We start from the raw sequence: 27636 nt of genomic DNA on the forward strand, positions 1-27636 counted from the left end.
ACTTCCCGGCCTGTCCTTGCAGCTGAGTTCTAAGAAGTCGGGGCCGGGCGCGGTGGCTCAAGCCTGTAATCCCAGCACTTTGGGAGGCCGAGGCGGGTGGATCACAAGGTCAAGAGATCGAGACCATCTTGGTCAACAAGGTGAAACCCCATCTCTACTAAAAATACAAAAAAATTAGCTGGGCATGGTGCTGCATGCCTGTAATCCCAGCTACTCAGGAGGCTGAGGCAGGAGAATTGCCTGAACCCAGGAGGCGGAGGTTGCGGTGAGCCGAGATCGCGCCATTGCACTCCAGCCTGGGTAACAAGAGCGAAACTCCGTCTCAAAAAAAAAAAAAAAAAAAAAAAAAAAAAAAAAAAGAAGTCACACGGTGCAACAAGTGCAGCTTGGGAGAGCACTCCTGTGGGGCTCAGATGCCCACCCTCGCCCAGGCAGGCAGGCCCGACTCCCTTCTTACTCGACAGTACTCGCCCCGCTATGAACTCAGAATTCTGTGACTCTCTCAGCCAGCCCCAGAGGGAGGTGCTCTTGAGAGGTGCAGGAAATCTGGGCAATGCTGAGAGCCAAAGTAATGGGTCTAAGCCTTAGCTCGGCCACTGGCTGGGTGACTCTGAAAAACCACCAACCCCCCTGAGCTCTGCTCTCCAGCTGGCTATGTTTCCTCTTCCGAAACCAAAACCTAGCCCAACCCCACAATCCACCTTCTTCCACAACCCAAGACGCCCTCTGCCACCCCTCTTCATCCTCACTGCCTCCACTGTTGGCAGAGGGCGCAGACTGTGCACCAAGCTCGGGCCACACAGAACAGAATGGAGCAGGTAAGAACGGTCAGCTCCACACAGGCGGGGAAACAGACATTAAACAGGCCCGTTCCCAAGCTCCCCCATTGAGATGGACAGCTGGACACGAGCAGAGGGCACAGTAAGCGGCCTGGCGTCGGCTGTGAAGCGCCTCAGGCAGGCAAGGTGCCAGCACAGTCTCCAGGCCTCGGCACTCTACCTGTGACTTGCTATCTGTGAGTGGCCCCGACACCCTCACAACCTTTCGACAGGGAAACACTGGGACTCTCCTCAACTTCTGGCCCTTCCTTTAGTGTGGGGCTCTGTACACAGTAACAAAGCCTGGCACCCACAGAGTGCCTTTTGGCCTCCTATGATACTTTCTGCCTGTGCCATCAGTGCTCTTCCCAGCAGGCCTGGCCGCCTCTCTCGGCGCCTCGCAAGGACTCGAGCGGGACAAGGTCTGTGCTCATGGTGGGAGGCTGGGGTCGGGCGGGAGCTCAGAGGCTGGTTGCACTGAATGCGGGTGGTCCTTCCTCCAGTCTCCCAGGTACCAGGCCCTGTCCTGTGGAGTAAGGCGTGTTAAGAAGGGCGAGGGACTGACTGGCACTGTCCCCTGAGCTGAGGGGGCGGACCATCGCCTGAGGAATGGTGAGATGCCGAGAAGCCCAAGAGGGCTGGGCTTTCTCTGTGTGTTTTCTCCACAGGGCGGTCTGGGCAGTGCTCTTGGGCCTGGGTGATGGCCAGGACACAGGGACCCAGCACCTCTTGGGTCAGGCCTTCCTGACATCTTGGGCAGATTCGGAGGCAGGCCGAGGGCCTCTGGGCCGGGGAGGTGGGGCCGGCCCACGTGCTGTGCTCGAGGGGCTTCACGGGAGAACTCATTAGCCCCACAGTGGGGTGGTGACAGAGATGGATTCCGGTGACAGCTGTGTGCTGGAGCCACGCGGTGAGGGGAGGGGAGGAAGGAAGGGTGAGGGCGCTGCACAGGGGCCACTCCAGTCACCAAAACACCCCCCCGCTGGGACACAGGCCACACGGGCACCAGACCCTCTTAACCACAGACAAGGCCACCTTTGCTCTCCTCCCAGGAGGAGCTGTCTGAAGCGCCAGCCCATTCTCAACAGCCCTGCCCTCCACCACCCCAGGCCCAGGAGTCCGCAGCTCCCTGCTGGCACAGCCCAGCTCAACACAACGGCATGGCAACATCAGCTTCCTCACTAGAATTTCCGTGGAAGTGGCCGAATCCTGCTCCTTAAACAACTGGAAAGTCTGACGTAGAGCCTGACCGCCCAGAGGGCACGTGAGGGGCCAGCTGGGTCTTATGCCCCAAGCTGTCAGTGTGAGGTTCTTTCTCCAGGGATGAGCCATTCGGAACCACTAAGGTCTGCTTCCCGTCCCTCGCGAAGCCCTTCCGCTGCCCGTATTCTGTTATCCTCCCTCTACCCTTCCCATACTCTCCCCCGGGAGGCTCCTCCTCCCAGACTCACATGCAGGCTGGGGTGATAGGTGAGCAGCCCGTTGTCACAGAGCGTCACATACTTTTTCTTCCACTCCTTGTTCAGGGATTTGCCACTCCGCTTCAGCAGGATCCCCTGAGAACAGAGGTCTGATCAGACACCGGGAGCCAGCCCCCGACGTCACAGGGTATGGGAAGGTCACGGTGTGGTTAGCCAACACCCTCCTCCCTTCCCACTTCTCTGGGGCCACTTGGAGCAGAGCAGCCTTCAAGGTCCTATCGTTGAACTTGGGAGGGCCCCTGAGGCTAGTCCTTCCCTAGGATACTCGGTTCTCCTTGATCATCCACCAGGCAGCAGCTGGACCACTGTTCTGGCAGGTGGGCATCTTGCCTCCCCAGTGTGTGTGTGGAGCCACCTTGGCAGGAGAAGCCGGTCAGGGGTGTAGATGGTTGGGGTGTAGATGGTCAAGGGTGTGGACAGCGGCCATCAGTCGTGCTCCTCCCCAGGAGGCGCCAAGGGTCAAAACAGCAGAGATTTCATTAAGGTCCTGGCCTTCCACCTCGAGGTAGCTCCAAAACAGGGCAGAGCAATCTCCTAATTGTCCCAAGCATGCCCTAGACCACCAAGCCAGGCAGCCGCAAGACCCAGCCTTCCCTCTCAGCAACCATACTTCCTGCATAAGCCAGTGAGACACGCTGAACAGAGGCTGGATGGCTGGAAGGATGAGCGAAAAGTGCCACAGCAAGGAGCCTGCCCCTGGGACAAGGCTTGGGCCACAGCTGGCACCCAGTAAACATCTGTTGGAAGAACTGGGGAAAAGCCCCCTAAAACCCTGGCTGCCAGATGATGAAGGTAGGAGGTGGACCCCACTAGGAAGATGGAAGGAGATGCCCAACCGCACCATGGCCTCCTTCCCAGGAGAAGCTCCTCTAGTGAGAACCCCCAAAGATGCCCTCACTGGCTCAGGCTGTCTCCCTCAAACACCACAAAAGGCAATGGCTGGAAATGGGAGGCGGGGTCAGGCAGAAGCAGGGAGCACCGCGATGGAGACCAGGGGCAGATCCAGGACCAGCATCACCATTCATGGCCCCCCATCCTCCAAAACCCCCAACTCAAGGGGTCGAGAAGAGGCAGCGCTTCCTGGAGACTTCAAGGCAAAAATCCCATAGTGGGAAGAGGGGCACAGGTAGATCCACAAATGGGGGGCTGAGTGTGGGGTTGGAGGGGTCAGGCTCACCCTCAGCTGGGAGAGCAGAAGGGGAAGCACTCCCGGCAGGGACACTCGAAAGGGTGAAATCTGCCTGTACTTAGAGGAGGCAGCACCCAGAGAGGGAAGAGACCCGGAGACGGCATCTCCTTTAGGAATAGAGGGCCGTGCCGGAAGGCAGCCAACAACACGGGAATTGAGACGCAGGCACACGGAAACGGTGGCCCCTCATCTGCAGCCTGTGGTCCTGACGCCCAAGGGTGGGCGGTAAATATTGGATTCCATTGCAACTTCCTCCTCTAAGTTCTTCCTAATATAAGGCTCAGCCCCAGATGGATGCCACTAGGATAAAAGTGATTCTGGTTTTCTGGACTTCTCCCCTCCCCAACAGGAGAGGCCAGAGAGGGCACCCACTTCCAGTGGCCCTGGTAGCTGTGACACTAGTTGCCGAACTTTCCAGTATGTTTCACATCCTTGCTGCTCCTCCTCCAGCCACCCCAGGCTGGAGGGGAGAGGAGAAGCCTAGTCCGCGCCTCTCCCCACTTCCAACAAATGGCATTTCGGAAAGTGTGCTCATGAGGGATGGGCGCTGACGTACTTGGCCATGTGCAGACACATCCTGCTACCTGGTCCCCCTTGACATGGGAGACCCTATCCTCAGGTGTTTCTGAAGACCAGCGGCATTAAGGAGACCTTCCAGAGGCAAGTGGGCCCTGTCTTGCTGTCCGTGGAGGAGTCTTCAAGTCTGGGCCCTGGTGACCTGCCTCTGGGTGTGGCATTCCTGTCACTGGCCAGGGACCAGGTGCACTGAGAGCTCAGCAAGCAGTCAGTTGTTCCCCCTCCGGCGCTCGCTCTGCTCTCTTCTGGGAGCACCAGCCTGCACTAAGGCTCTAAGGCCCACAGGCTCTGGGATGCCCCGGAGTCATCCCCAATCCTCCCCGCCCACCACACAGGCCAAAGAAAGAGCCAAGTGTGAGGGATGGACCCAGCTCCCCGCCACGGTTCCGACTCCCTTTACCCCACTAGACGTGCTCCCCTCTCCCACCCTCCCAGGCTTCAGCAGGAGACTCCAAGGCCAGCCCCAGCCCCGCTCTGATCCCTGCCCCCAGCGGTGCGGAACGTGGAGCCACTCGAGGCCTGTGCTGCCGCTGCCTGCGGCTCCTCCAACAGTCAGGGTGGGGACCGGGTCTCTTCTCCTTTCCGATCCAGACCTGTGTGGCTCCTCCCTCCTCGGGGAGAATGCGTTTCGGGGCGGGGGTCCTTCCGCCACTCCGAACACCCCCTTCCTCAGCAGCGCCCTCCCCGGGCAGAGGCGGAGGAGCCACTGTAATGACGCTCGTTAGGCCGGGGCGCGGGTGGAACAGGCGCGGGTGGAACGACCCGGCAGCTCATTCCCGCCCTGCTCTTTGCAGGCTCCCGGAAGCTACTGGGAGGAGACCGGCCTAGCTCGCGCCTTTCCCTACTCCCTCTTCAAGGAAGCTACAGGGGTTCCTGCTCCCTCCCCGGCCGGCCGACTGCGCGCGCCGCGGAGCAGGAAGCAATCTGGGGCGGAATGGGAGCGGCGCGGAGGCGCGGAGGCGACAGCCCCCAGAGGACCCGTTCCCGCCGCCGCCTCCCTCCCAGCTCCGCCAGCCGACTTAATTGCGGAGTCCGGATTGATTGGGAATGCAAATGGCAACTGAAATGCAATCTCCACTCCCAGCAGGAGCTGGCGGGGGAGGGGAAGGAACAGAACCCGAGAACGGGACAGGAGGGCGGAGCACAGGAGGGGCTGCAGAACTGGCGGGGCAGGACTGGGTGGCGGCGAGGAGGTCCGGGAGCAGGGAAATGCCAGGAATGGCCACCGGACTGGGAGAAGACAGCGGACGCCCAGCCCCTAGCGAGCTATCCTTACAGAACGGGAAGGAGCCGGCACCCCCTAAAGGGTGTCACTGCATCAGGCACAGGCCTCCGACACCTGCTTCCAGCTGGCGGCGGCACTCAGGGCTGAACCACTAGTGGCCTTCCTACTGACAGTCCCTGAGAGTTAGGGGTAAAAACACCCAAGTGACATACTGACTCCACAAGACTGGACCAGAACCCCCAGGTTCAAGTTCACAGGGCTTCCTCCCCAACCTAACATCTCTCCATTTTTCCCGTGTGGGGGATTCAGGGAACAAATAAGTCAGCCCCTGACAACCACAACTCCCAGTGAAGAAAGGGAACATGTAGGACCCCAAGGAAAGTGCTCCCATTTTCCTAGTGAATGCTATGAAGTGTCTATACACACACTCACTGTCCACACCCTCCCTTACAGTCCCCACCTTCAAGCAGGGAGCTAGGCGCCTCTGCCCAAAGCAGAGGACATCATCCAGCAGGGGCCGTCACAAAGGAGGTGCCCTGAAGATATAGGATCAAATGAGCAACAGGTTTGTGCAGGGTCTGATTCTGCACAGACGCGAACACACACTCATGCGCCCCATGGACGGACAGGGAGGCCTCTGGCTGCTGTCACTGTGCCCTTGACTTTTCAGGGGGCCTCCCAGTAGGCTGGCCCAACCAGAGTGGTCCCTGCCAGACATTAATGCAATGAACATTTCAAGGGATGTGTGGGTGGGAACAATCCAGATCACCGCATGGGACCCTGTGGGACCCTGCCCTCTGGGACACTACCCGGCTTGGGACTCTTCGTTCTAAATGAACTTTCACTGGGAATCAGAAACCCCTACCCTTAACAAATGAATCCTGGTCACACTGACTGGCCCCCTCCCCACAAGTGGTCACACTGCCTATGAGTCCCAGCCCAGGAGAGCCACATCTGACTGCAGGCCCTGCCAAGCCGGGCTCCAGTGCTCTGGCCACATCAGCCTCCCCTGTGGTCAAAACCTGGCAACACAGCTACCTATGTGCACCGCCTCTTCAACCACCAGATCCCAAGAAATTCTGTGCCAACTGCCCCATTCTTACGGGCACCCCAGCGCCTCACGCTCTCGTCCCCACACAAAAGACATGCCTCCCCACTCTACCCCAGCAGCTCTGGCTAAACACACCAGAGACACACTCTCTGTGGGTCAATGCCATGTCCAAGGCAGGAACGCAACACCTCTGGTCTGGAAGAAGGCAGGCCCAGTGCCCCCAGGGCTCAGAAAGCAGGTGGAAGAGGTGAGAAGGTGGGAGAGGTGAGGTGGTAGCATCTCAACCTTCTTTAAAGACAAACAGAAGCTCTTATTAACAAAACCATGCCAACAGACCTAGCGCTGGACTAGCCCTCAGTAACCCTTCAACGCAGGCTCCTCCGGTGGCTCATTTTCCTTAGAGAGAGACTCAACCCCCTCCAGACCCAACTCCAGAACCCGCGGGCCAGGCTGAGCGCCTGGCTGAGCACAGCAGGTAGCTCTCTTCTGCCCTCCAGTGGTGATCAGAAGGTATAGTCAGGGCTGGTGGCCAGAAGGCCGCTTCTCAGCGGAGAGAAAGCCTGTCCGTTGCTAAGGACCCGGCCTAGGAGGGTGGTGCTGGCCTCTGAGGCCATCTCCCCCAACACAGTGGCCTGGGAAGAGCCACATTCCTGGGCCTCATTCTGAGCATCCGGGAAGGGAGGCGCTGACCTGCTTGATGGGGATGGCGCGGCCGCTCCCGATGCTGTCCACCTTGCACTCGGCAGCCTTCTTCTCCCGGTCCAGGTCAGCACCTTTCCGAGACTGGAAGAGAAAACAAGAGGCGTGTTAGAGAGGCCCGGGGTCTGCCGAGAACTGCCCGCCTGGACTTCCCGGCCTCCCTCTTGCCTCCCTCCTCCTGGGCAGCCCTAGCAGTGGGTCGGGCCGGGGCGGCGGGACGGGAAGGAACGGAGACCACGAGTATTCCAACGGGTTTATTCTTACACACGGCACCATACAGAGCAGCACAGGTCACTGAGCCGGCCCGCCCCTTACAAAAGAGCAAGGACAGAGAGGCCGAGGGCGCGAGGAACACGCCCGGGGCGGGGGCGTAAGAGAAGCGGGGGCGAGGAGGTGGACGTAGGGCTGCTGGTCGGGAGCACAGGGCGCGACAACCCGGAGCGCAAAGTCCACAAGTGAGTGGGTAGGCGGCCCGTCTGCGGCACAGACACCACACTGCACGCACGTGGCGCCGAGCGCGTCGGCGTGGCCCAAGGGGCACAGTGGATGGACAGAGAGAGGAGAGAGGCCAGAAGAGGCCCTGCACCCTGTCAAGCTCCTGGGGCAGAGTCCACCCGAATGCGGATCCTAGGAAATAGGGGGAGGCCAAAAAGAGGGGGCAAGGCAAGCGCGGCGGTGGCGGCGGCTTCCGGAGCAGGAGCAGGAACGGCAGAGGTCCATGCAGGAAGGAGCAGAGGAGGGGAGGGGCAGGAAAGCGCCCCCCAGGAGCAGCCGGGCCAGGCGGGCTTGGACTCCCCCGCCCCTCTGGGCCTCGTCGCGCTGGCCAGCGCCGGGCGTGGGGCCGAGCTGCCTTCTTCTCCATGCAGCGAGCCTGCAGCGTCCAGCCGGGCCTGGTCCCCGGCAGCCCCCAGCGCGGGCTCCGGCGCTCCTAGCCTTCCCTGGGGGTGGGGTTAGTTACAAAGGTTCCCGTGGGTCTCTGGAGTGGGGAGCTCGGCGGCCGCTTCTCATCTGAGAGCAGTCCCAGGGCCCGGCCCGCCTCCGGCCCCGCACAGGGGGCATGTCCAGAGGTGCTGTGTGTCACCACCTGGTCTTCTAATTTGGAAGGAGTTGGAAAGGCCTTTTTGTTGATGAAAAGTTGGAAACAGTGGCACATATCTGCAAATATCGAAAGAATAAAGATTTTGGCAAGTTATACTCAAGCCCCGCACAAGTTGGTCAGCACCGGTGAGGGCAGAGACCCAGGCGCCTGGGGAGCGGCGGCAGCGGGATGAAGAGGAGGAGGAGGAGGAGGAGGAGGAGGAGGAAAAGGAGGAGGAGGAGGACCAGGAGGAGGAGGAGGCGGCGGCGGCACCTGCTGGGCAGACGCAGGCCGAATGTCCACCTCGGCAGGGAATGGTATGTTCGCCACTCGGCAGCCCAGGCCCAGCCCTCCTGTTCTCTCAGGCTGCCAGGAGCCAAGGGCACAGCGAGGGGACACAGGGCCACAACTGCAGCGTGGGAGAAAGCACGGCCAGAGGGAACAAGAACAGGGCAAAAGAGCCGCTGGAGAGCAAAGCACCACCCAGCACCTCCGCAGGCGGCACCGCCCGGTCCCCTCCTGGGCTCCACGGCCCGGGCCGCCACAGCCCTCTGCCCCTTCGGCCCAGGGAGGAGGAAGGTGGATGGGACTGCTGCCACCGGGTCCCCAGACAGAAGAGCCGGTCGGGGGGAGTGGGGTGCAGCCCACCCCAGCCAGACTGTGAGCCAAGAGGCCCCAACCACCAGAGGACCCCTGGGAGCCCAGAGGACCACCTCCCCATGCGTACAGGAACTGGGGCAAGAGTGGCAACGAAATGAGCACATGAAGTCACAGGAGAGACTGGGGACAGCACAACCATGTCCAGTGGGGGGGTCACTAGCCACAGAGCAGGCAGGACACGAGGGGCTCACCCTCGAGCAAGCATGTCGCTGCTGGGGAGTACGATGAAGGAGAAGAGAGGAGACCCCAACAGCAATGATGAGAGGGGAGGTCCCAAGAAACACCCACAGGGACGGCCGCGCCTTGAGGCCACCTCAGGGACAACGGTGCAAGTGAGGTCACCACGGAAACAATGGAAAGAAAATATAAGGTTGCCACTGTGAGGATGGAGAGAATGGAAGGGCCGGAGGGAAGGCCGTGCCGTGAGCAGCCAGGATGGAGGGCAGCAGTCGAGGCAGGCAGCAGAGAGCACAGGATGGCAGGAAGCACGGGCGCCGGGCGGGGGGGGAGGAGGACGGGGGCTTGGCAGGGGCGGAGGAGAGGGTGGCAGGGCAGGGGAAGGCAGGGGGTGCCCTGGGGTTGCTACAGAGCTCACCAGCAAGGGGAACGGGAGGTTAAGAATGGAACTGAGGCAGCGGATGACTGAGGCGCGATGCTAGGGAGCAGGGTGCCCGGGCCCTGGCAGCCGTCACCATGGACACAGACACCCAAGGGCCCCGCAGCAGCAGCAGCAGCAGTGGCAGGTGTGGGCTCTAGCAGGCGGCCCCCCACGCTCTCATATCTCAATGACCATGGATAGAAAGGAGAAGCTTCGCGTCTAGGCAGGGTCGGGGCCGGGCAGCTGCAATGTGCCGCGGAGCTGTCAGCGCAGAGGCTGTTAGCATGGATGGCCGCGAGGGCAGGTGGCGGGCTGGGGGGACGGAGGCAGGCAGCTGGGAGGGAGAAGTGAGCTGGGCAGGCAGAGGCGAGGATGAGTGAGCAGGGCTTGGAAGCGCCAGCTCTGTCTGGGCAGGGTCCGGAGATCTGGCCTGGCCGGCCACACTCGGGCCCAGGCTGAGAGCCAAGCCCTGCTCTTGGAAAGAGGCGCGTGGAGTGACGCGGAGGGGTGGGCGCTCTTGTGACAACCCACACGGGAGTTCACCCACCTTTGTCTGGCCCAAGACTCCTGGAACATCCAGCCCAGCCCGGCTGGAAGGTTAGGGTTTGGATGGGCACTGTGTGTCAGACATTGGGAGTGGAGAGACAGCAGGCCCTGGGGCCTGAAAGCCAGGGTCACCCTCAGCCGGGCCAGCACGGCAGCCCCCGGGTGTGAGGTTTGTGAGGGGTGAGTGAGGAGCTCGCAAGGAGACAGGACAAACCTGAGAGGGAGGAACGAGGCAGCGTGGTGAAGCCCAGGAAAAGATGGCTAAGCCTTTGTTAAACCAATCACAGCGGTGGGTGGAAAGCATGAATGTCCCCTCGGCAGTGGGGTAACGGAAAAAGAGCCGGAAGGCGAACGGGGAGGCCTGGGCTCTGACTCTAGCTGGGCCAGCTAACCCTCTGTGTCGCCTTGGGCAAACAGCCTTCCGGCCGCCGGTGCATTAGCTGTTGAATCAAAGGGGGTCAGGGGAGTTAGGCCAGGTGAGTCCAAGGATCCCTTCGAGCTGACAAAGACACCCTAAGGGGCCTAAGAGAGAGGAAGGCGGCGGGGAGGGTGAGCGTGGGCGGCAGAGGGCCGGGAGGACTGTGGGGACAGGGTGAGGGCCGTGACTGGAAGCCCCTGTGGGCACAGAGGAATGGTCTGGAAGACTCTGGGGGGCACCGGCAAGGACCTTCAGGAGCCGTGTGTGTCTGAGGGAGAGACTGCAGGTGCCGTCTTCCTGACTCGGGCTGCCCATGCCCCTCCTGGCTAGGAGCTCGGCGCTCAGGCCTGCCTGTGCAGCGAAGGCGGCTGGGCGGGGGAGGAGGCGGTCACGTACCGTGAAGATGTTGGAGCGCCGCTTGGACTGCTTGCGGATGGGTGTGGGGGTGGAGGAGGCAGCGATGGTCTCGATGCGCAGCTCCCGCTGGCTGATGCTGGGGGTGGAGGGGACTGAGGACGAGTAGTCGCTGAAGGCGCTGCTGCCGCCATTCGTGGCCTAAAGACAGAGAGGGCTGCTGAGGGCAGCTCTGGGTCAGGGAGCGGGATGGGCACAGGTGGGCGCCGGGAATCCCTGTGCTAACAGGGCCTGGCCGGGGCTCATGGGCAGCAGAGGGGCCGCTAGCCCCTAGGCAGTATGGGGGGAACATTCGTGCGGCCTGGAGGCCAGCGGGATCTACTGTCACCTTGCCAGGGCCGCTTCACTGGGGCCCCAGCAGGAGTGCTTCTGCACCAGCCAGAGAGCTAGGTCAGAGGCACAGGCTGGCAGGCAGGAATCAGCTGCAGAGCCTGGCAGCGAACAGACTGCGGAGTCCTGACTTGCAAGTGGTCTGAAGGAGGGAGAGGGTGGCCCTGGACAAACTCTCATTTAGGGATGTATGTTTAGAGTGCAGCGGACCAGGAAGCAGGAGCCAGGGGTGGCCCAGGGCATGGGGGGAGGCTGAGGATGGCTTCCAGCATGCCCATGGCAGGGAAAGGGATCCTGGGACAGCTGGGGCAGAAAGAACAGAGCTGCGACTTCCAGGCAGAGTTGTAGATGTGGAACAGAGAAGGGAAAGGGAAAGAGAAAGAGAGATCACAGAATGGAGAAGAAACAGCATGGCAGCGTCTCCAGGGCTCGGGAAGCATGCGGCGTCCACCAGGTGGCCCGCATGGCTAACTGCCCGCACTAGGGCATGTGGCCTGATCGGCTGCCTCCCCTGAACCTGACCTGTACAAGAGGAGTATGGTGCTTAAATCACTGCCCTCCGCAACGTGCCCCTCGGGACAGGGGCTGCTGCAGAAGCCCTACTTGGTCGTGTCAGGCAGGGCTGCTCAGAGACAGTAAGAAGGACCTAGCCCTGCTCCTCCTCCTTCCCGAGAGAATGCTGCCGCCTTCTCACAGCCCTAAAGGGAGGGTGAAATGCAACCAGGTTGCCACCAGCCGGCTACAGCCGGGACAGGCCTTGGAAGGGTGACGGTCACTGGCAGAGGTAAAATGCAGTGGCCACTGGCTTGACCACATCATCTGTGGCTGGCCCAGGACTTTCAATAGTGGGCATCGGGTAGGGAGTGTGGGCTGTGGACCGGTGGAGAGCAGAGGGAAGTGGGGATGGTAGCGGGAAGGGGCAGGCACCATGGGGCGGGGATGAGGCCAAGACTATGGTGCAGGCTGAATGGAATTCCAACCAATGTTTCCAAACCACATGCAAGGCTGGGAGGCCAGAGGAAGGAGGACAGGTGTGAGCAGGGGGCTAGCAGAAGTGACAGGACGAACAGAGGCAAGACAGGCATGGCGGGAACAGCAGGGTGGGGCAGGGCAGGTGGCAGGCCGAACCTGGTTGATGTGCACGGCGGGGATGGAGGCGGCGGACACTGCCGAGTGGCTGGGCGAATTGGGCAGTGACTTGCAGGGCCCGATGGCCAGTTGCTGCTTCTTCCGCAAAGCCACTACCTTCTGGGCCACTGCAGGGGACAACAGAGTCAATTATACCCACTGGAGAAAAGGGAAAAGCCTGGCTTAGCACCTCCCCCCAAAATACACAGCCTTGCTCACTGGGAGCCTTCCTACCGCCGGCTCTGGGGCCGCGGCTGCCAGTGACTTCCGCCCAGCACCCGAGTTACCGTCCTGGAAGACGCGCTCCACATTGAGCCCATAGGTCGCGCACGTCTCATAGTAGGTGCACCGCTTCAGATCTGTGGAGAGCTTGCGGGCTCTGCTGTCATCGATGACTCGGGGGTTTGCCGCGCTGATGGCGTCTGTTGGAGGTGGAGGGGGGGAGTCACTCAGTTTTCGGAGAAGCTGGGGTAGTGTGATGAGGGGCATTTGGCCCAAGGGCGGGTGGGCAGACAGCCTGGCGAGTGGAACACACGGAGCACCAAGAACACGGGCGCCTGGGTCTCATTTCAACCCTGCCACGGTCTCACTGAGTGCAAACCAGCATGCACTTAAGCTCTGAGCACATTTATTCATCTAAAAAAATATGGACCTGCCGGTCACAGGGACGCAGGTTTCAGCAGGGCAAAAGCCCTCAGACACGAGCAGCATGGGGAGTGCTGAGAGCCCCGGTCAGCACTGGGAAGAGAGTGGGGCCTTGGAGGCTTTCTCACACCTGCCCACCCCTCCCCTCATGCATCCTTGCCCAGGGCCTCCTGCTCTCTGCCAGCTCCTGCAGGGCCCCGCCTCACCCTGTGTGCCCACAAGCACCATGGGCACCTCGCTGGCGTTGCGGAAGCTGCAGAGCCGCAGAAAGTAGTTGTACACCGTCTGGAAACTGATTTCATCCTCCAGGCTGAACACAAATACCACTGCATCTACCCAGGCAGCAAACTAGGGGAGACCAAGTAGAATTAACACCCGAACCTGGAACCGGCAAACTCCCATGCAGGGCAGGCGGACCCAACCGGACCCTTCTCCCTGGGCACACCAACTCTCCCAGTCCCAACCAGCAAGCTCAAGAAAGGGCTCCAGGCACAGGGGTGGGCCCTAAGCCCCAGGCAGGAGATCACCTGGAGCTCAGGGGGGCCTCCTTCATCTCGGATCAGCAGCAGGTAACTCTGGCCATCCACCACAATCTCCTTCTTAAACCGCCCCCCTAGGACAGAGCGAGAGGTCAGGTCCAAAGCATGGAGAAAGAGCCCGGGGGACCAAGAAGAAAGCTACAGCTTCCGACGGAGGAGATAAGAGGACTTGAAGAGGGCTGGAGACCTGCACCCAGACCCCGTGGCGCGAAGGCGGTGGGCCCACGCTGGGCCCGTGACACTCACCTTCAGGGGACTCCTCCTGGACATAGGTCCCCGTCAGATAGCGGTGCACCAGGGCTGATTTCCCACTAGACAGGTTCCCCACTATGCCCTGCAGGAGAGGAAGGGGTGACTGGGTCAGAGGCCACCAGGGAAAGGACCCGGCAGGAAAAGCAAAGAAGCGGCAGGAGGGAAAAAAGCCAGGGCTGAAGGGGAGGAGAGAGGGCAAGGGCCAAGCTGAGCAGAGGAGGGGACAGGAGCTGGAGAAGCAAGGCACAGGCCCGAGGCACCCAGCCTCGCCCCCCCGGCTCCAGGCCGCCTGCGCTGCCCATGGGCGGCACTCACCACTTTAAGCTCCGGAACGGAGCGGCTCAGCGTCCACTCCTGGCTGTTCACAAACGAGTCTGCGGAAGACAGAGCCGCCCCGTCAGGGCCAAGGTGGCACACACACCTGTCCCAACCGCTGCTGCCTGTATCCCCTAGGATGACCTCCCCAGGCCCAGGCCAGAAGACAGCAGCTTCCTCCATGGGACCCCAACCCTAACCCCTAGCTCCCTAGGAGGCAGTGGGAAGGTTCTTTTTAAGCAGACCAGAGTGAGGATAGTCTTCAATACAAGACTCTGAGGTCTGTAGGCTCTGTCCCCCTGGGTTCGGCCCTGTGTCCTTCCTCCTCTTCCTGCTCCAGCAGGTAAGTGTCCCGCCACAAAGCCACACCTGGCCTAGTGCCCCTGGGGCCTAAATGCCAGGCCCAGGTTAGAGGCCACTTCAGCAGGTCTCACACCAGACCCAAGGGCTGGGTTCCTGGTTGGGGGGCAGACTCCTGCAAGTAAGAACAGCGCACCCTGGCAGGGTGGGGCCGCCCACCACATTCCTGAGCTGGGTGAAGAGGGAGGAGCCTGGCCTGGCCCTGTTCTGTCAGGGGCAGGTGGATAGGAAGCCATCTACCCCACCCACCTCCTCCCTAAGCTCCTCCTTAGCAGCGAGGCCACCTCCTGGGCTCCCTTCCCTTCATTCCGTTCTCAGAACCTGACTCTGGCAGGTCCCTTATCCCAGAGCCCTCCGACAGCCAGGCGCCCATCTCTTATGACCTCCAGGTTCCACAGGCATGCTCGGCCAGCCCTGGGAACCCTCTCTGGCTGGCAGTACTCTTCCCTCCCTGGCTCCCAGAGGCACTGTCCCACGGTTGTGTCGAAGAGTAGTTTCAAGAATCAGGTCCACAGCAGTCCCTAACCTCATACGCAGGGGCCGCTGCAGCAGGGGCAGCCGGAGGTGAGCGCACTGCCCCGACCGGCAACTAGGAAAGGTGTCCGGCAGAGCCCCGGGCCCTCTGACTCTGGTGATTCGCTTTCCTTTTCCCGGCCGCACACAACAGCGGCCCGTCCTGGGCTCCCCTCGCCCCCCGACCCTGGCCGGCCCGTTCTCCTCCGCCACTGCCGAAGACCCCAGACACCAGGCGCCGACGGCACTCGGGCCAGCCCGCCAGCCCCAGGCAGCCCGCCTCCCCCAGGGCGGGCCCGGCCATGGCCATTCTCCCGCGAGCTGTTTTCTGCCAGGCGGCCCCAGGCCCTCGGGGCCGGCCCCCTTACCGCTGGGCGCGCGCAGGAGCTCCGGGGCCGGGGCCGCCCGGCGGCTCCACAACTGCGCGGCGGGCGCGGGCTCCCTCCGGCGGAAGCGGCTGGTGAGCAGCCTCCAGAGGCCGGCGGCGGTGCGGGGGCGGCCGGGCTCCGGGGCGGCGCGCGAGGCGTCGGCGCCCAGCAGGTCGCGGCGGCTGGGGAAGGCGCCCAGGGAGCCTGTGTCGCCGTCGCTGCGGGTGCGCGCGCGGGGCGGCCGGGCCAGCAGCCCCGACTCGGAGCGCCGCACCTCCTGGCCGCGGCGCAGGCGGAAGCTGAAGCTCTTTCTGAGCGCCGCCAGGCCGCGCCGGGGCCCCTCCGGCCCGCGCCTGCCGCGCAGCACCGACCAGCGCTGGCTGCTCCACAGCGCCGCGCCGCGAAGGAATCCCGCGCTGCCCGCGCGCCCTAGCCCCGCGCCTGGCGCCTCGGCCGCCGCCAGCTCCAGGCGGTTCACCTCCAGGAACGTCATGCTGGCCGGCCGCGGCCGCGAAGTCGGCTCCCCCCGGGGGCGGCTGCGGCGGGCCGGCGCAGGGCTGGGCGCGGGGCTAGACGCGGGCGAGACAGGCGGTCCTGAGGGCGCCGGACCCCGGCGGCCGAGGCGCGGGCGCAGGAGGCCGAGCAGCAGGCCGCGGGCGCCGGTGGGCGGCGGCTCCGGGCCACCCGAGCACACGCTCCGCGGCCGCGCAGGCTGCTCACGGGCGGCGCACAGGGCGGCCTGCAGGGCGGCGGCAGCGCGGCCGGACGGGGCGCCGTGCAGGTCCAGCGAGTCGCAGACGCTGTGGGCGCGGCGGCAGGCGGCGGGCCGCTCCCCGGGACGGCTGTCCCCTGGCGGCCAGCCCCGCTCCATGCTCAGGGCCGGCGGGCGCGGGCCAGGCCCATGGCGAGGGGCGCGGGGCTGGGCCCGGGCCGGGGCCGCGGCCGGGGCGCACGGACCTCCGGCCTCTGGGCACTTGGTGTGGGCCGACCGAGTCCCTCAACTCCACCTCGCGGCCGGCAAGCCCAGACCTGGAGAGGCGGCCCAGCCCGGAGAGAGGCGGCAAGTCTGGCCTGGAACGCCCGGGAACGGCGGCACGGCGCGGGGGAGCCGGCCTGCTGGGGCAGCCCCCGGGAGCCCTCGGAAAACAGGAAATTCCAGCCCAGGGCTCCTCCTAGGATCCGGCAGGTAGGTGAGGAGCTGTCATTACGAGCGGGCCAACTAAATAACAGACCTCAGCCCACCATACACTGGGCCCCATTTTGGAGGAAAGTGGGCCACTTCTCATTCTTCAAAGAAAGAGCCAAGAGAGCCAACAGCATGAGGCCCCCCAGTACCACCAGCCTGAGAGGTCGGGCAGCCACACCGGCTCTGTGCGCGAGTTCTCATCTGCAGCACACCAGCTTCAACGAGGCGGTCCTGTCGTAGCTTTCGGCTCTGACTTCTAAGGTCGAGAGTTGCTGGCTGCTACAGTCGGCTTCTGTTGATGACTGAGGCTGTCTTTGGATATTATAAAATCCAGAAGATACTCATCTGTCTGGACTGAGTTAAGCGTCCTGCCTAAGGGCAGCAGAGAAATCAAAGATAACCTCCGTCCGCAGTTCTGGGTGAGTGACTCACTTCTGAGGCCCGGGCATCTCCAGGCCCCTGCTGATCACTGGGTCTCACCTCCTGTCGGGATGATGCCTGACGTTCTGTAAATGAAAACACTCCTCCAAGCTCCGAGGCGCTTCCAGTTCATGACTGTGGGCTGCCCCCGACACCAAGGGCTCCCCAGCTGTGATGGACACTGCAGTGTAAACATCAGTCCTGTCCCTGGCTCTGGAGACAGTCAGCTTCCTGTCACCCACAGAGTCAGAAACCCTTAGCTGCCTCAATACCACCGGTACACCAAGAGAAACAAGTTTAAGTAGTGGCAAGGGATGAGGGGCTTGCATTTCCTTTAAAGTGATAATACTCCAGCTTTCTTTCACCCCCCAGCCCAGCCCAACTCCCACTGTCCCTTTCAGCTTTAGAATTCCATGGACCTGGTCAGAGCCAAGTAGGAGATAAAAGTGGCACATTCCTGATGGGCTGGGTGGGAATGCCTAAGGTAGGCAGGGCCTCTCCATCCTAGGTGCTCCCTGCAGAAGTAAGTGCTGGAAATTCCCAAGTCCTGGGCTGGATTTCGCAGGCCTGGAGATATCCTGGTGGTGAGTTTGTATTTCCATAGGACTAGTTATTAGCGCTGATGAGGACCGCTTCCTCCTGTATGGGACGCATGCTCCCCCATGATAGGAGCACCCTTAAGGGTCCTCAGGCAGGCACAGAGACAAGAACACAACTCAGCGAAGCTGGTCAATGTCACTGAGCTGCAGATCAAAAGGAAACGTTTTCTGCCTTGACTTCCCTATCTTGGTGTATCTGTCTGTCCTCCCTCTCATGCACAACACGAAATGGCTGTTCTGCCGGAGAGTAAGGCTGCCCGCTCACAAGCCCATCCTGCAAGCCAGTGAAAATGCAGGCAAAGGGCCGGGCGCCGTGGCTCAGGCCTGTAATCCCAGCCTGGCCAACATAGTGAAACACCGTCTCTACTAAAAATCCAAAAAATTAGGCACAGCGTATCAGGCCTGTAATCCCAGCGCTTTGGGAGTCCGAGGCAGGCAGATCACTTGAGTCCAGGAGTTGGAGACCAGCCTGAGGAACATGGCAAAACCCATCTCTACAAAAAAATATGAAAAATTAGCCAGGCATGGTGGCATGTGCCTGTGATCCCAGCTACTTGAGAGGCTGAGGTGGGAGGACTGCTTGAGCCCAGAAGGTTCAGGCTGCTGTGAGCCAAGACGGAGCCATTGCATCCCAGCCTGGCCACAGAGTGAGACCCTGTATCAATTAATCAATAAATATGAAGAAGCAAGCATAGGACGGCAGCTATAGGGGCCGACCTCTGGGGACTGAGGGGATGGGGACAAGGGGACACACCTGGAGACGACCAGGCGTAAGATCCCCTGGGACCCCAGGTGAGGCTGCCCTTTCCCACGTCCCTAGGACCAGCTTTCTCTTTCTGGCAGGGTCTCACACCTGCCCATCACGACTCCTGTGGCCCCTCGCCTGCCTGTGCATACGCGAGCAGGGCACCCGAGGCCCAGACTAGCACAGGCATTGAGCATAACCAGCGTCAGCTCTTCCTCCTGATGTCCAGATAGTCCACAGAAGGAGGTCTCAGTCCTGGCATCTGTGGTCTCTGGCTCCAGGGAAGGCTGTGTTTGTCGTGTTATGCTCAGTGCCTGTGCTAGTCTGGGCCTCGGGTGCCCTGCTCGCGTATGCACAGGCGGGCGAGGGGCCACAAGGGTCATGATGGGCAGGTGTGAGACCCTGCCAGAAAGAGAAATCTGGTCCTGGGGACATGGGAAAGGGCAGCCTCACCCGGGGTCCCAGGGGATCTTACACCTGGTCGTCTCCAGGTGTGTTGCTTGACCCATGGGTTTGCCCTGGCTGTGTCCGCTGCGGCCCACGGGGAGATGGTGGGTGTCCTTCAAGGAGATGAGGGAGGATGAGCCTTCTCCAGAACGCCAAAGCTTGCGGCTGGCTCCCCAGGGAAAGGCTCTGGCTTCCTCCAAAAGCTGAGTGTGGTCCCAGAGCCATCCTGGATCTCCCAAACAGTCAGGCCCTTTCTGCCCACAAGGTGGCAGCAAAACATCTTCCTGCAGCGGGGAAGGCTGGCCTCACCACCGCCACTGATCCGGGAAGGCAGTGGGTACCACACCAAGCCCCCTCTGCCCCCTAGGACTGGTTGGTGTCCAGCAGGCTCTCCAGATCGGAGCTTAGGGAATCAGAGGAGCAGACAGGGGCAGGTAGGGGTGGGGGTGGAGGTGTCAGGGAGGGCAGAGTGCTCAGGATGCCTCCCCATCGAGGCCACAGTCCTCCCTACATGTCCCAGCAGCTGTCCCTACACAACTTGAGCTGCTGCAGCGGCAGCCATGGACTCAAAAATTCCACTCCCAACAGCTCCATTCCAGCATTCCCCTATCTTCAATGGCACCACGAGCTTCAGAGCGGCACAAGCCAAAAGCCTGCTAGTGCTAGGTTCACCCTCCGTTCCCTTCCTTACCACTCCCCCAGCCCAATCCGTGTCAGTCCTGGTGGTGCTCCCTCCTAAATGTGGCCCAAATCCATCACCAGCTCCTTTCTCCAACTCGAAGGCAAGCCACCCTCCTCCCAGGCCTAAGTCATGGCATCAGCTTCCTATGGGTCTCCCATCTCCGGCCTCCATTATCACCACTGCCAACTGATTTCCTTTACAGCAAGGGTGGACCTCTTAAAACCATAACCTGGGCCAGGTGTGGTGGCTCATGCTTGTAATCCCAGCACTTTGGGGGGCCGGGGACGGCGGATCATGAGGTCACGAGTTCAAGACCAGCCTGGCCAACACAGTGAAACCCCGTCTCTACTAAAAATACAAAAATTAGCTGGGTGCGGTGGCAGGCACCTGAAGTCCCAGCTACTTGGGAGACTGAGGCAGGAAAATCATTTGAACCCAGGAGGTGGAGGTTGCAGTGAGCTGAGATTGCACCACTGCACTCTAGCCTGGGTGACAGAGCCAGACTTCGTCTCAAAAAAAACAAAAAAAAACAAAAAAAAACAAAAACAAAATCATAACCTGGTCACCTCTCAGCAAAGCGCCACAGTGGCTCTCCACCTGGCATAGAGTGGCACCCAAACCTCTTATTCTGTTCTAGTGCCCTGTGTGCTCCTGACTACCTGCTTGCCCTCTCACCTGCCACCCTCCCGAGGACCCACTTCCATCCCTATCCAGCCTTGACGCCTCCCAGGCCTCTGCCCTGCTTGTCCCTGAGGTCATTTGGATGGTGGCTGAAGCATCCCTTCCTCAGGAGGCTGGCCAGCTCAGTGACCACTCTCAACATCATCTAACACTCACCACTCTTGGAGGGTTTCCTTGTGTGTTTAATGTCTCCCACCCCAAAAGAACTCTGCTGGGCACATGAAGGTGGCCATGATTCCCCGAATGAATGAGTGAAGGTCTTTGCTGAGCATGAACTGTGCTCCCAGGACTTTTGTCCTCCTTGTGAGGGGGTGAGGGGGAAGGCCTAAGAGAGATGGGCCCTGGCTGGGCCAGTCTTTTGAGAGAAGTCACAGGCAAAATTATCTGCACAGGACACAAGTTGAGAGGCATGGTGTGTCCTGGAGTTGAGAAAGCTGGATTCAAGTTCAGCCTTTGGCCCCGATTACTGGGTGACCAGCCACGGTCTCCTTAACCTCAGGTCTGTCTATAAATTAGGGATGATCCAGCTTCCAGCTAAAGGTGCCATGCAGGCCAGCACTGTGAGCATGGAGGGCTGCGTGGTGCCTGGCATGCAGCGGGCGAGCAACAGGAGGAGCTGTTCCCACTGCGCAAGAGAGAGCCGGAATGGACGCTGGGGTTACTGAAACGAGCTCTCTTCACGTGGGAAATCCAGGCAGATGCAGTCAGCCCATGACCTTGGCAGCTCCCCCTCAGCTCGGCTTTGATTCCTGGGCTGGTCCCTCCATCTCCCCTCTAAGAGGCCACAGAGATGGGGAGGACCCTGGAGAGCCCTGAGTCCTACACCCCAGGACCTCAGAATGCGACCGTATTTGGAAATAGGGTTGTTGCAGATGAGATTCAGATGAGCTCATACTGCAGGAGGGTGGGCCCTGAATCCACTATGACGCGTGTCCTTATAAAAGGAGGGAATCTGGGCACACAGACACAAAGGGAAGTCAATGTGAAGAGATACAGGGAGAAGATGGCCATCAACAAGCCAAGGAGAAAGGCGTGGGGCGGATCACTCCCTAGTGCCTTCAGAGGGGGCGTATCCTTGCCCACACGCTTATCTCAGACATCTGGCCTCTAGAATTAAAGTAACACAATAAACTTTTTAGTTTTTGACACAGGGTCTCCCTCTGTTACCCAGGCAATCACAGCTCACTGCAGCCTCGACTTCCTAGGCTCAACAGTCCTCTTGCCTTGGCCTCCCAAGTAGCTGGGACTTTAGGCACACAACACCATGTCCAGCTATTTTTTTCTGTTTTTTGTTTGTTTGTTTGTTTGTTTGTTTGTTTGTTTGTTTTTTTACAGAGATGGAAGTCTCACTATGTTGCCCACATTGGTCTAGAGCTCCTGGGCTCAAGCCTTGACATTCCAAAGTGCTGGCATTACAGGCGTGAGCCACTGCAGCCAGCTAGAAACAAGCGTAGGTTGTTTGAAACCACCCTGTTTACAATGCATTATTACCACAGCCCTAGGAAACCACAAAAGCTATGGGCTCTCTGGAAAAAATCTAGTGCATACTGGGAAGAACACGCAGGTTTTTCCGAGGAGGCCTGAGCTCCCTTAATCCCCGCCATGGGTTCCAGACTCATGATCTGGTTCATCCTCTCCTTTTAGAGATGAGGGCACTGATACCCAGAGAGGGCAAGTGACTTGCCCACAGTTACACAGCCTGGCAGTGACAGAGCTTGGGCAGGGCCCAGGACTCCAGAATCCCAGGCTGGAGCTCAGGCCTCTAAATCATCATTTCACATTATTTTTTGAGTGCTTACTCAGTGCCTTCGGGGAAAGCAGACTGAAGTCTCTGCCCCACCCTGCCTCAAGGTAACATGGCTGGCAGTCTGGACAGGCACAGGACCCAGCTGACATCCCAGGAACCCTCCAAAGGCTGCTCAGAGGCCAGGGGGATTCTGCCCCATCTCCCAAGTTCAGGGTGTCGGTCTGAGAGCTCCCCAGTGGCTTTGGTCCTCTCCTCCCTAGGGAAAAGCTGAGGGAGACAAAGTGGCAGAGAGCCACAGGACCAAGGGCAGTGCACGGAGCGGGGAAACTGAGACTACCCCAGGGTAGGGGTGGGGGTAGCTGTCATTCCGGCCGGAAATGGCCTTTCGACACCAGGCTGGGGACGTGGTGGCACTGTAGTGCTGCAGATGGTACTTGAGAAGAGTGTGTTTTCCTGTCTGTCCATGAGCTCTGTGCTGGGCGCAGTGGTGGACAGGACAAAGCCCCTCCCCTCAAAGACTCGGTCCTTCAGCATGTCTCCCACCCAGCCTCCTGGCTTTGTTCCATCTGGCCATGTTCTAAGACCCTGGGTGTCCCGCGATGTGACTCCAGCTCTGATCAGCAACAGCAGCTGTAGACTTGGGTCTGCGTTCTAGCAGCTCCTCCCTGGAGAGGAACGCGCCCCTCGTGGGGGACGGTGCCGTGCCAGGGGTTCCTGGCATCTCCAGCTCTCCCATGGCCTGAAGGGTGGGGGTAGGAGCTGGGCCACCACCACAGGGCAGGACGGAGAGAGTTCCAGACTCAGCCAATGTGAAGCATCACACCCCCTGTGCCACGCTGCCCCTTTTTCTCACAACTTTGACCCATTTCTTACACTTCTGACATTTAAAAATGTTGTTCTCTCTCTTTACAACTGAACAGGCAGCCCAGCTGAAGTCCCATGAGCTACAGCTCTGCCTCTTCCAGCCCGATGACTATCTCTAAACTGCATTCCAAGTAGGAGATTTGTTCCCTGTCAGCAGCACCAGCACTGCCATTTGATTATATACTTTTTACAAAAGAAAAAAAAATTTTTTTTTTGAGACAGGGTCTCATTTTGTCACCCAGGCTGGAGTGCAATGGCGCCATCACAACTCACTGCAGCCTTGACCTTCTGGGTTCAATCTGTCCTCTCACCTCAGCCTCCTAAGTAGCTGGGACTACAGGTGCGCCACCATGCCCAGCTAGATCTTTGTATTTTTTTTTTTCGTAGAGACCAGGTTTCACCATATTGCCTGGGCTGGTCTCCAACTCCTGAGCTCAAGCAATCTGCCTGCCTCAGACTCCCAAAATACTGGGATTATAGGTATGAGCCATCGCACCTGTCCACAAAAGCAAAAAAAAAATTTTTTTAAGATGGAGTTTTGCTTCTGCCACTCAGGCTGGAGTGCAGTGGCACCATCTCGGTTCACTGCAACCTCGGCTCACCTCCCAGGTCCAAGCGATTCTCCTGCCTCAGCCTCCCGAGTAGCTGAGATTATAGATGCCTGCCACCACACCTGGCTAAATTTTGTACTTTTAGTAGAGACGGGGTTTCATCACGTTGGCCAGGCTGGTCTTGAGCTCCTCACCTCAGGTGATCTGCCTCCATTGGCCTCGCAAAATTCTGGGACTACAGGCATGTAGTCCCGGCCACAAAATATTTTTATAAATGGAAAATGCAATAACATGTTCAAATGGTTGCACTGATTTTGCAGGACCGATGTGGAGGGCATGGAAAGCAGCTGCTGGAAGTGCAGGTGCAGATGGGTGAAGGTGCTGCAGTGACAGGGGCGCTCAGGCAACTGCAGGTAACAGTGCAACTAGTTTACAAAAGATTCAGACAGGCTGAGAGTCTAGTGGACAGAAGTTTAAAAACTTTACCTGAGAGGCCAGGTGTGGTAGCTCATGCCTATAGCCTCAGCACTTTGGGAGGCTGAGGTGGGTTCAAGATCAGCCTGACCAACATGATGAAACTGTCTCTACTAAAAATACAAAACTTAGCCACACATGGTAGCATGTGTCTGTCATCCCAGCTACTCAGGAGGCTGAGGCAGCAGAATTGTTTGAACCTGGGTAGAGGAGGCTGCAGTGGGTCAAGACTGTACCACCGCACTCCAGCCTGGGTGACAGAATGAGACTCCGTCTAAAAAAAAAAGAAGCTCCTGAGGCTGGCATTGCACGCCTGTAGTCCCAGCTACTCAGGAGGCTGAGGTGAGAGGACTACTTGAGCCTGGGAGGTAGGGGTTGCAGTGACCCGAGATGGTGCCACTGTGCTCCAGCCTGGCTGATAGAGTGAGACCCTGTCTCAAAAAAATAAATAATTTAATTTAATTTAAATTTTCGCAAAGACTCATTTACCAGCCTGAAGAGACGAGACAATGGGAAAGGCCTCCCATAGCAGCCTCCTGCTATGTTTCGAGAGTGATTTTCTTTCTTCCTCTTAAAGGGGAAAAAGCTATTTTCACTGGTACATTTAAAGTCCCCCAACTATGGGGAGGTGCCACTCCTGGACACGTGCCACTGCAACACAATGCTCAGAAAACCTGAACTTTTCCACTCTGATGGTGGGGCAGAAATTCACTGCTGGCCCCTGACAAGTCTGCTTCATATTTCAAAGGAATATTGGGTGCTACAAATAGGAACTGAGATGTAAATTATTAAACCCATTAAACCTGTGATTGGTTGGTGTTTTCCTGTCATTTCAAGAGACTAAATGTGGGGGGCAGATGTCAAAATACTTGTACCATTTAAAAATATCACAATTAAACATGAGCTGGTTTAAAAAAAAAAAGACTTACCTAGTATGGGTGGGTGGCAGTGCTTGATTTTGTGTGTCTGTGTATAGTGTGTGGGGGAAATGTAGGGTGTGGTGTGTGGGGGAAATATAGGCTCTGTTGCCTGGGCTGGAGTGCAGCAGGGAGATTACAGCTCACTGGAGCCCCTACCTCCCGGGCTCAAGAGATCCCCCCACCTCAGCCCCACAAGTAGCTGGGACCACAGGTGTGTGTCAACTATGGCTGGCTAATTTTTTTTTTTTTGTAGAAACAGGGTCTCCTTGTGTTGTCCAGACTGGTCTCAAACTCTGGGCCTCAAGTGATCCTCCCACCTCAGCCTCCCAAAGTGCTGGGATTATAGGCGTGAGCCACCATGACTGCATAATACTTGATTTTTTTTTTTTAAAGCCAGATACAAATTTGTATGTAACAAAATTGTATGGACCTGTATTAAAAAATGCAAGAAAAAAAGGGAAACTATCAAAATAATGACAAAATGATGACAGTGGCTGCCTACCTCTGGTTAGGATTACTGGTGACTGCTTTTGCTTCTGTTTTTCTGCAATAAGTGTACATCACCATTTTTCTGAAATGTTTATAGATGATACATTACTTTGTAAAAAGAAATAAAGACTGTTCCCCCTTGGAATGAGGAAAGGAGATTTTCTGAGTCAGACTCTGAGGGGATACAAAGGAAGAAAACAGGCTGTGACTAGTATAAATATGCTCTTTGCCAGTCTTTTTACATTTTATTTTAGGGCATGAAAGCATTCACAACACGCTCAGAAAACCGCTGTCCTGGCCGCATGCCCTCTTGCCTCTCCTTAACACAGATGCGTCTGACTGACTGTCTCCCTAGCTCCTGCTCACACCGCAGCCAGCTCACACCAAACTGCCCAGCCAGGGGCACCTGGGGCCCTCCCCAGGCTACTAGGTTGGCTCTAGCTTGCTCTGATTGTTTGGCTTCATAGCATCTGACAGTATGAATCTTCCATCCATTCCTCAACCCTTCCCCTGTGGAGGGGCACTCATACCACCTCCTTCTTTTTTAACTACTACAAGCAAGGCTGTAATCAATACCTGTGTACCTGTGGTGTTTTCTTCCCGAGGCATGGGGATGTTTCACGTGAACGGATAATGCCCAGTTACTTTGCCAGGCTGGTCAGAGCAATCTCTTCTCCCACTCTCCACCAGCAGCACGTGAGGATGTCAGGGCACCCTGTGCGCCAGTGGTCTGCTCTTCCAACTGGGAACCAGCCTGTGGCTCTTCTGATGGGCACGTCCCGGATGACTAGTGAGGCTGCACCTTTTCCTTCATCAACACGCAGCATTTACTCTTCTCTCATTTGTCTTGATCCTAGTCTTTGCCTGTCTTTCTTTTCTTTTTTTTTTTTTAAGCCTGTTTTTCTCTTGGGTTTTAAAATCTTTTTCTTAATCTGCGGGAACTCTTCATATAACGGGCATGTTAAGCATGTATCGGTGCCTGTGCACTGCAAGCAGCTTCTGCTGCTCTATGACCCAGAAATGTCATTACATCTGCTCGTTTGGTCACTGGTTATAACATTTGAACAGCACAATCCAGACACAGGGTGACGTTAAAAGTAAGAGGTGGGGAGATGCTGTCCTTAACAGAAGAACACTGGCTAATACTTGTAGAAAGATTATCGGGTTCACAGCCACCTTGGACAACCCCGATATCACCAACTCAGGCGAGGATCACTGATGGACGCTAAAACCATCAGGTTGTGGGGGGCGGTTTATTTCCAGGGTGTGGAATGATCACCCCCCCAGACTACTTACTAATTACAGAGGGCGGAAACGAACCTTCACACTGGAGAGACCCCATCCTCACTCCCCCGACGGCACTAAGAGGATGGTCCCGGGAAGGAATGGGGGTTTCCCGCTGAGCTTCCAGATCGAAGTTCAGTTCACAGACCCCACGAGGGAGAAAGGAACAAGGCAGAAAACACCCAGCACCAGCCAGCCCACGGTTCCAGGACTCGAGCCTTCTACAGGAAAACGGGTCCTGGCCCTACAGTAAGTCCACGTGATGAAGGAAAAGGTCACATTGGACCCTGTTCCGTCCTCATGTAGGAAAACAGGAAAAGCTCTACAAGACATTTCGGGCATTGCTGGGGAAGTATGATTATGGATCAGCTATTAAGTGATATTGGGCAATTCTTCTGACCTTCTTGGTGCTATTCCGGTGTTATGGTTGTGTAGAAGAATGTGCCTGTCCTTGGGAGATGGCTGCCAAAGAGCTCGAGAAGATGTGTCACTGTGTCTACAACTGCTGAAAAAACATATGTGAGAGTGAGACAGTGACAGAGAGCCAGCAAATGCGGTAAAATGTTAATAATGATCACATTTTAAAATGCTGTCATTTTTTCAAAATAAAAAGCTGGGGGTGGGGGGAAACGTGTCAGTCTGTTCCTCTATAAATCCTGGATTTTGTGTCCGCTTCAGAGGATCTCTCATCCCAAGATTATACAAGATTCTTTTACATTTCTGCTCTATTTTTAAAGGTCTTATCTTTTTCCCTGTGCATAAGGTGGCAGCACAGCTTCCAAAGCCAGAGTTTCTGGGTCCACGTCCTGTCTCCACCATTTGAGTAAGCAGCCTTGGGCCATTTGCTTTACATCTCTGTGCCTCAGTTTCCTCATCCGCAAAATGGGGTTAATACTACCCTGTGGGGATGCTGCAAAACTTGCAGGAATACGAGGGAGGCAGGTGAGCACACAGGCAGCGCTGGCACAGTGTGAGGACTAAGAGAAAGGCATTCTTTCTCGTGTGTGTGTTTTCAGAGGCAAGGTCTTGCTTTATAGCCCAGGCTGGAGCGCAGTAGCACGATCATAGGTTATCTAACCGCAGCAGCCTCCCACGTGGCTGGGACTATAGGTATATGCCACCACACCTGGCTAATTTTAAAAAATTGCTTTTGTAGAGGCTGGGCCCAATGGTTCGTGCCTAGCACTTTGGGAGGATGAGGGGAATTGCCTGAGCCCATGAGTTCAGGACCAGCCTGGGCAACATGGAGAAAGCTCATCTCTACCAAAAACAGAAAGATTAGCTGGGTGTGATGGTGTATGTCTGTAGTCCTGGCTACTTGGGAGGCTGAGGTGGGAGGATCAC

At 58.3% G+C, this 27636-nt stretch overlaps 1 protein-coding gene across 10 annotated transcripts in view; it reads right to left on the bottom strand.

The window, feature by feature from the left end:
• AGAP3 (ArfGAP with GTPase domain, ankyrin repeat and PH domain 3) overlaps positions 1-27636 on the bottom strand; it is a 59446-nt gene that overhangs the window by 14703 nt on the left and 17107 nt on the right. For 2 of the 10 annotated variants that reach the window (XM_039472895.2, XM_039472896.2), the window contains exons 2-10: positions 13963-14021; positions 13642-13729; positions 13384-13469; positions 13063-13204; positions 12499-12633; positions 12212-12339; positions 10736-10894; positions 7031-7123; positions 2270-2374 (exon numbers count right to left, since the gene is read on the bottom strand). In XM_039472895.2, coding sequence (XP_039328829.2) covers positions 2270-2374; positions 7031-7123; positions 10736-10894; positions 12212-12339; positions 12499-12633; positions 13063-13204; positions 13384-13469; positions 13642-13729; positions 13963-14021 — 995 coding nt within the window. Of the gene's footprint in view, positions 1-2269; positions 2375-7030; positions 7124-7278; positions 8195-10135; positions 10312-10735; positions 10895-12211; positions 12340-12498; positions 12634-13062; positions 13205-13383; positions 13470-13641; positions 13730-13962; positions 14022-15203; positions 18149-27636 lie in introns of those variants that run through there. The other 8 variants (XM_039472899.2, XM_074378909.1, XM_010340486.3 and 5 more) reach the window with 7 other exon arrangements.

Source organism: Saimiri boliviensis, chromosome 10 (genome assembly GCF_048565385.1).
Source record: "Saimiri boliviensis isolate mSaiBol1 chromosome 10, mSaiBol1.pri, whole genome shotgun sequence".
NCBI classification, from domain to species: Eukaryota; Metazoa; Chordata; class Mammalia; order Primates; family Cebidae; genus Saimiri; species Saimiri boliviensis.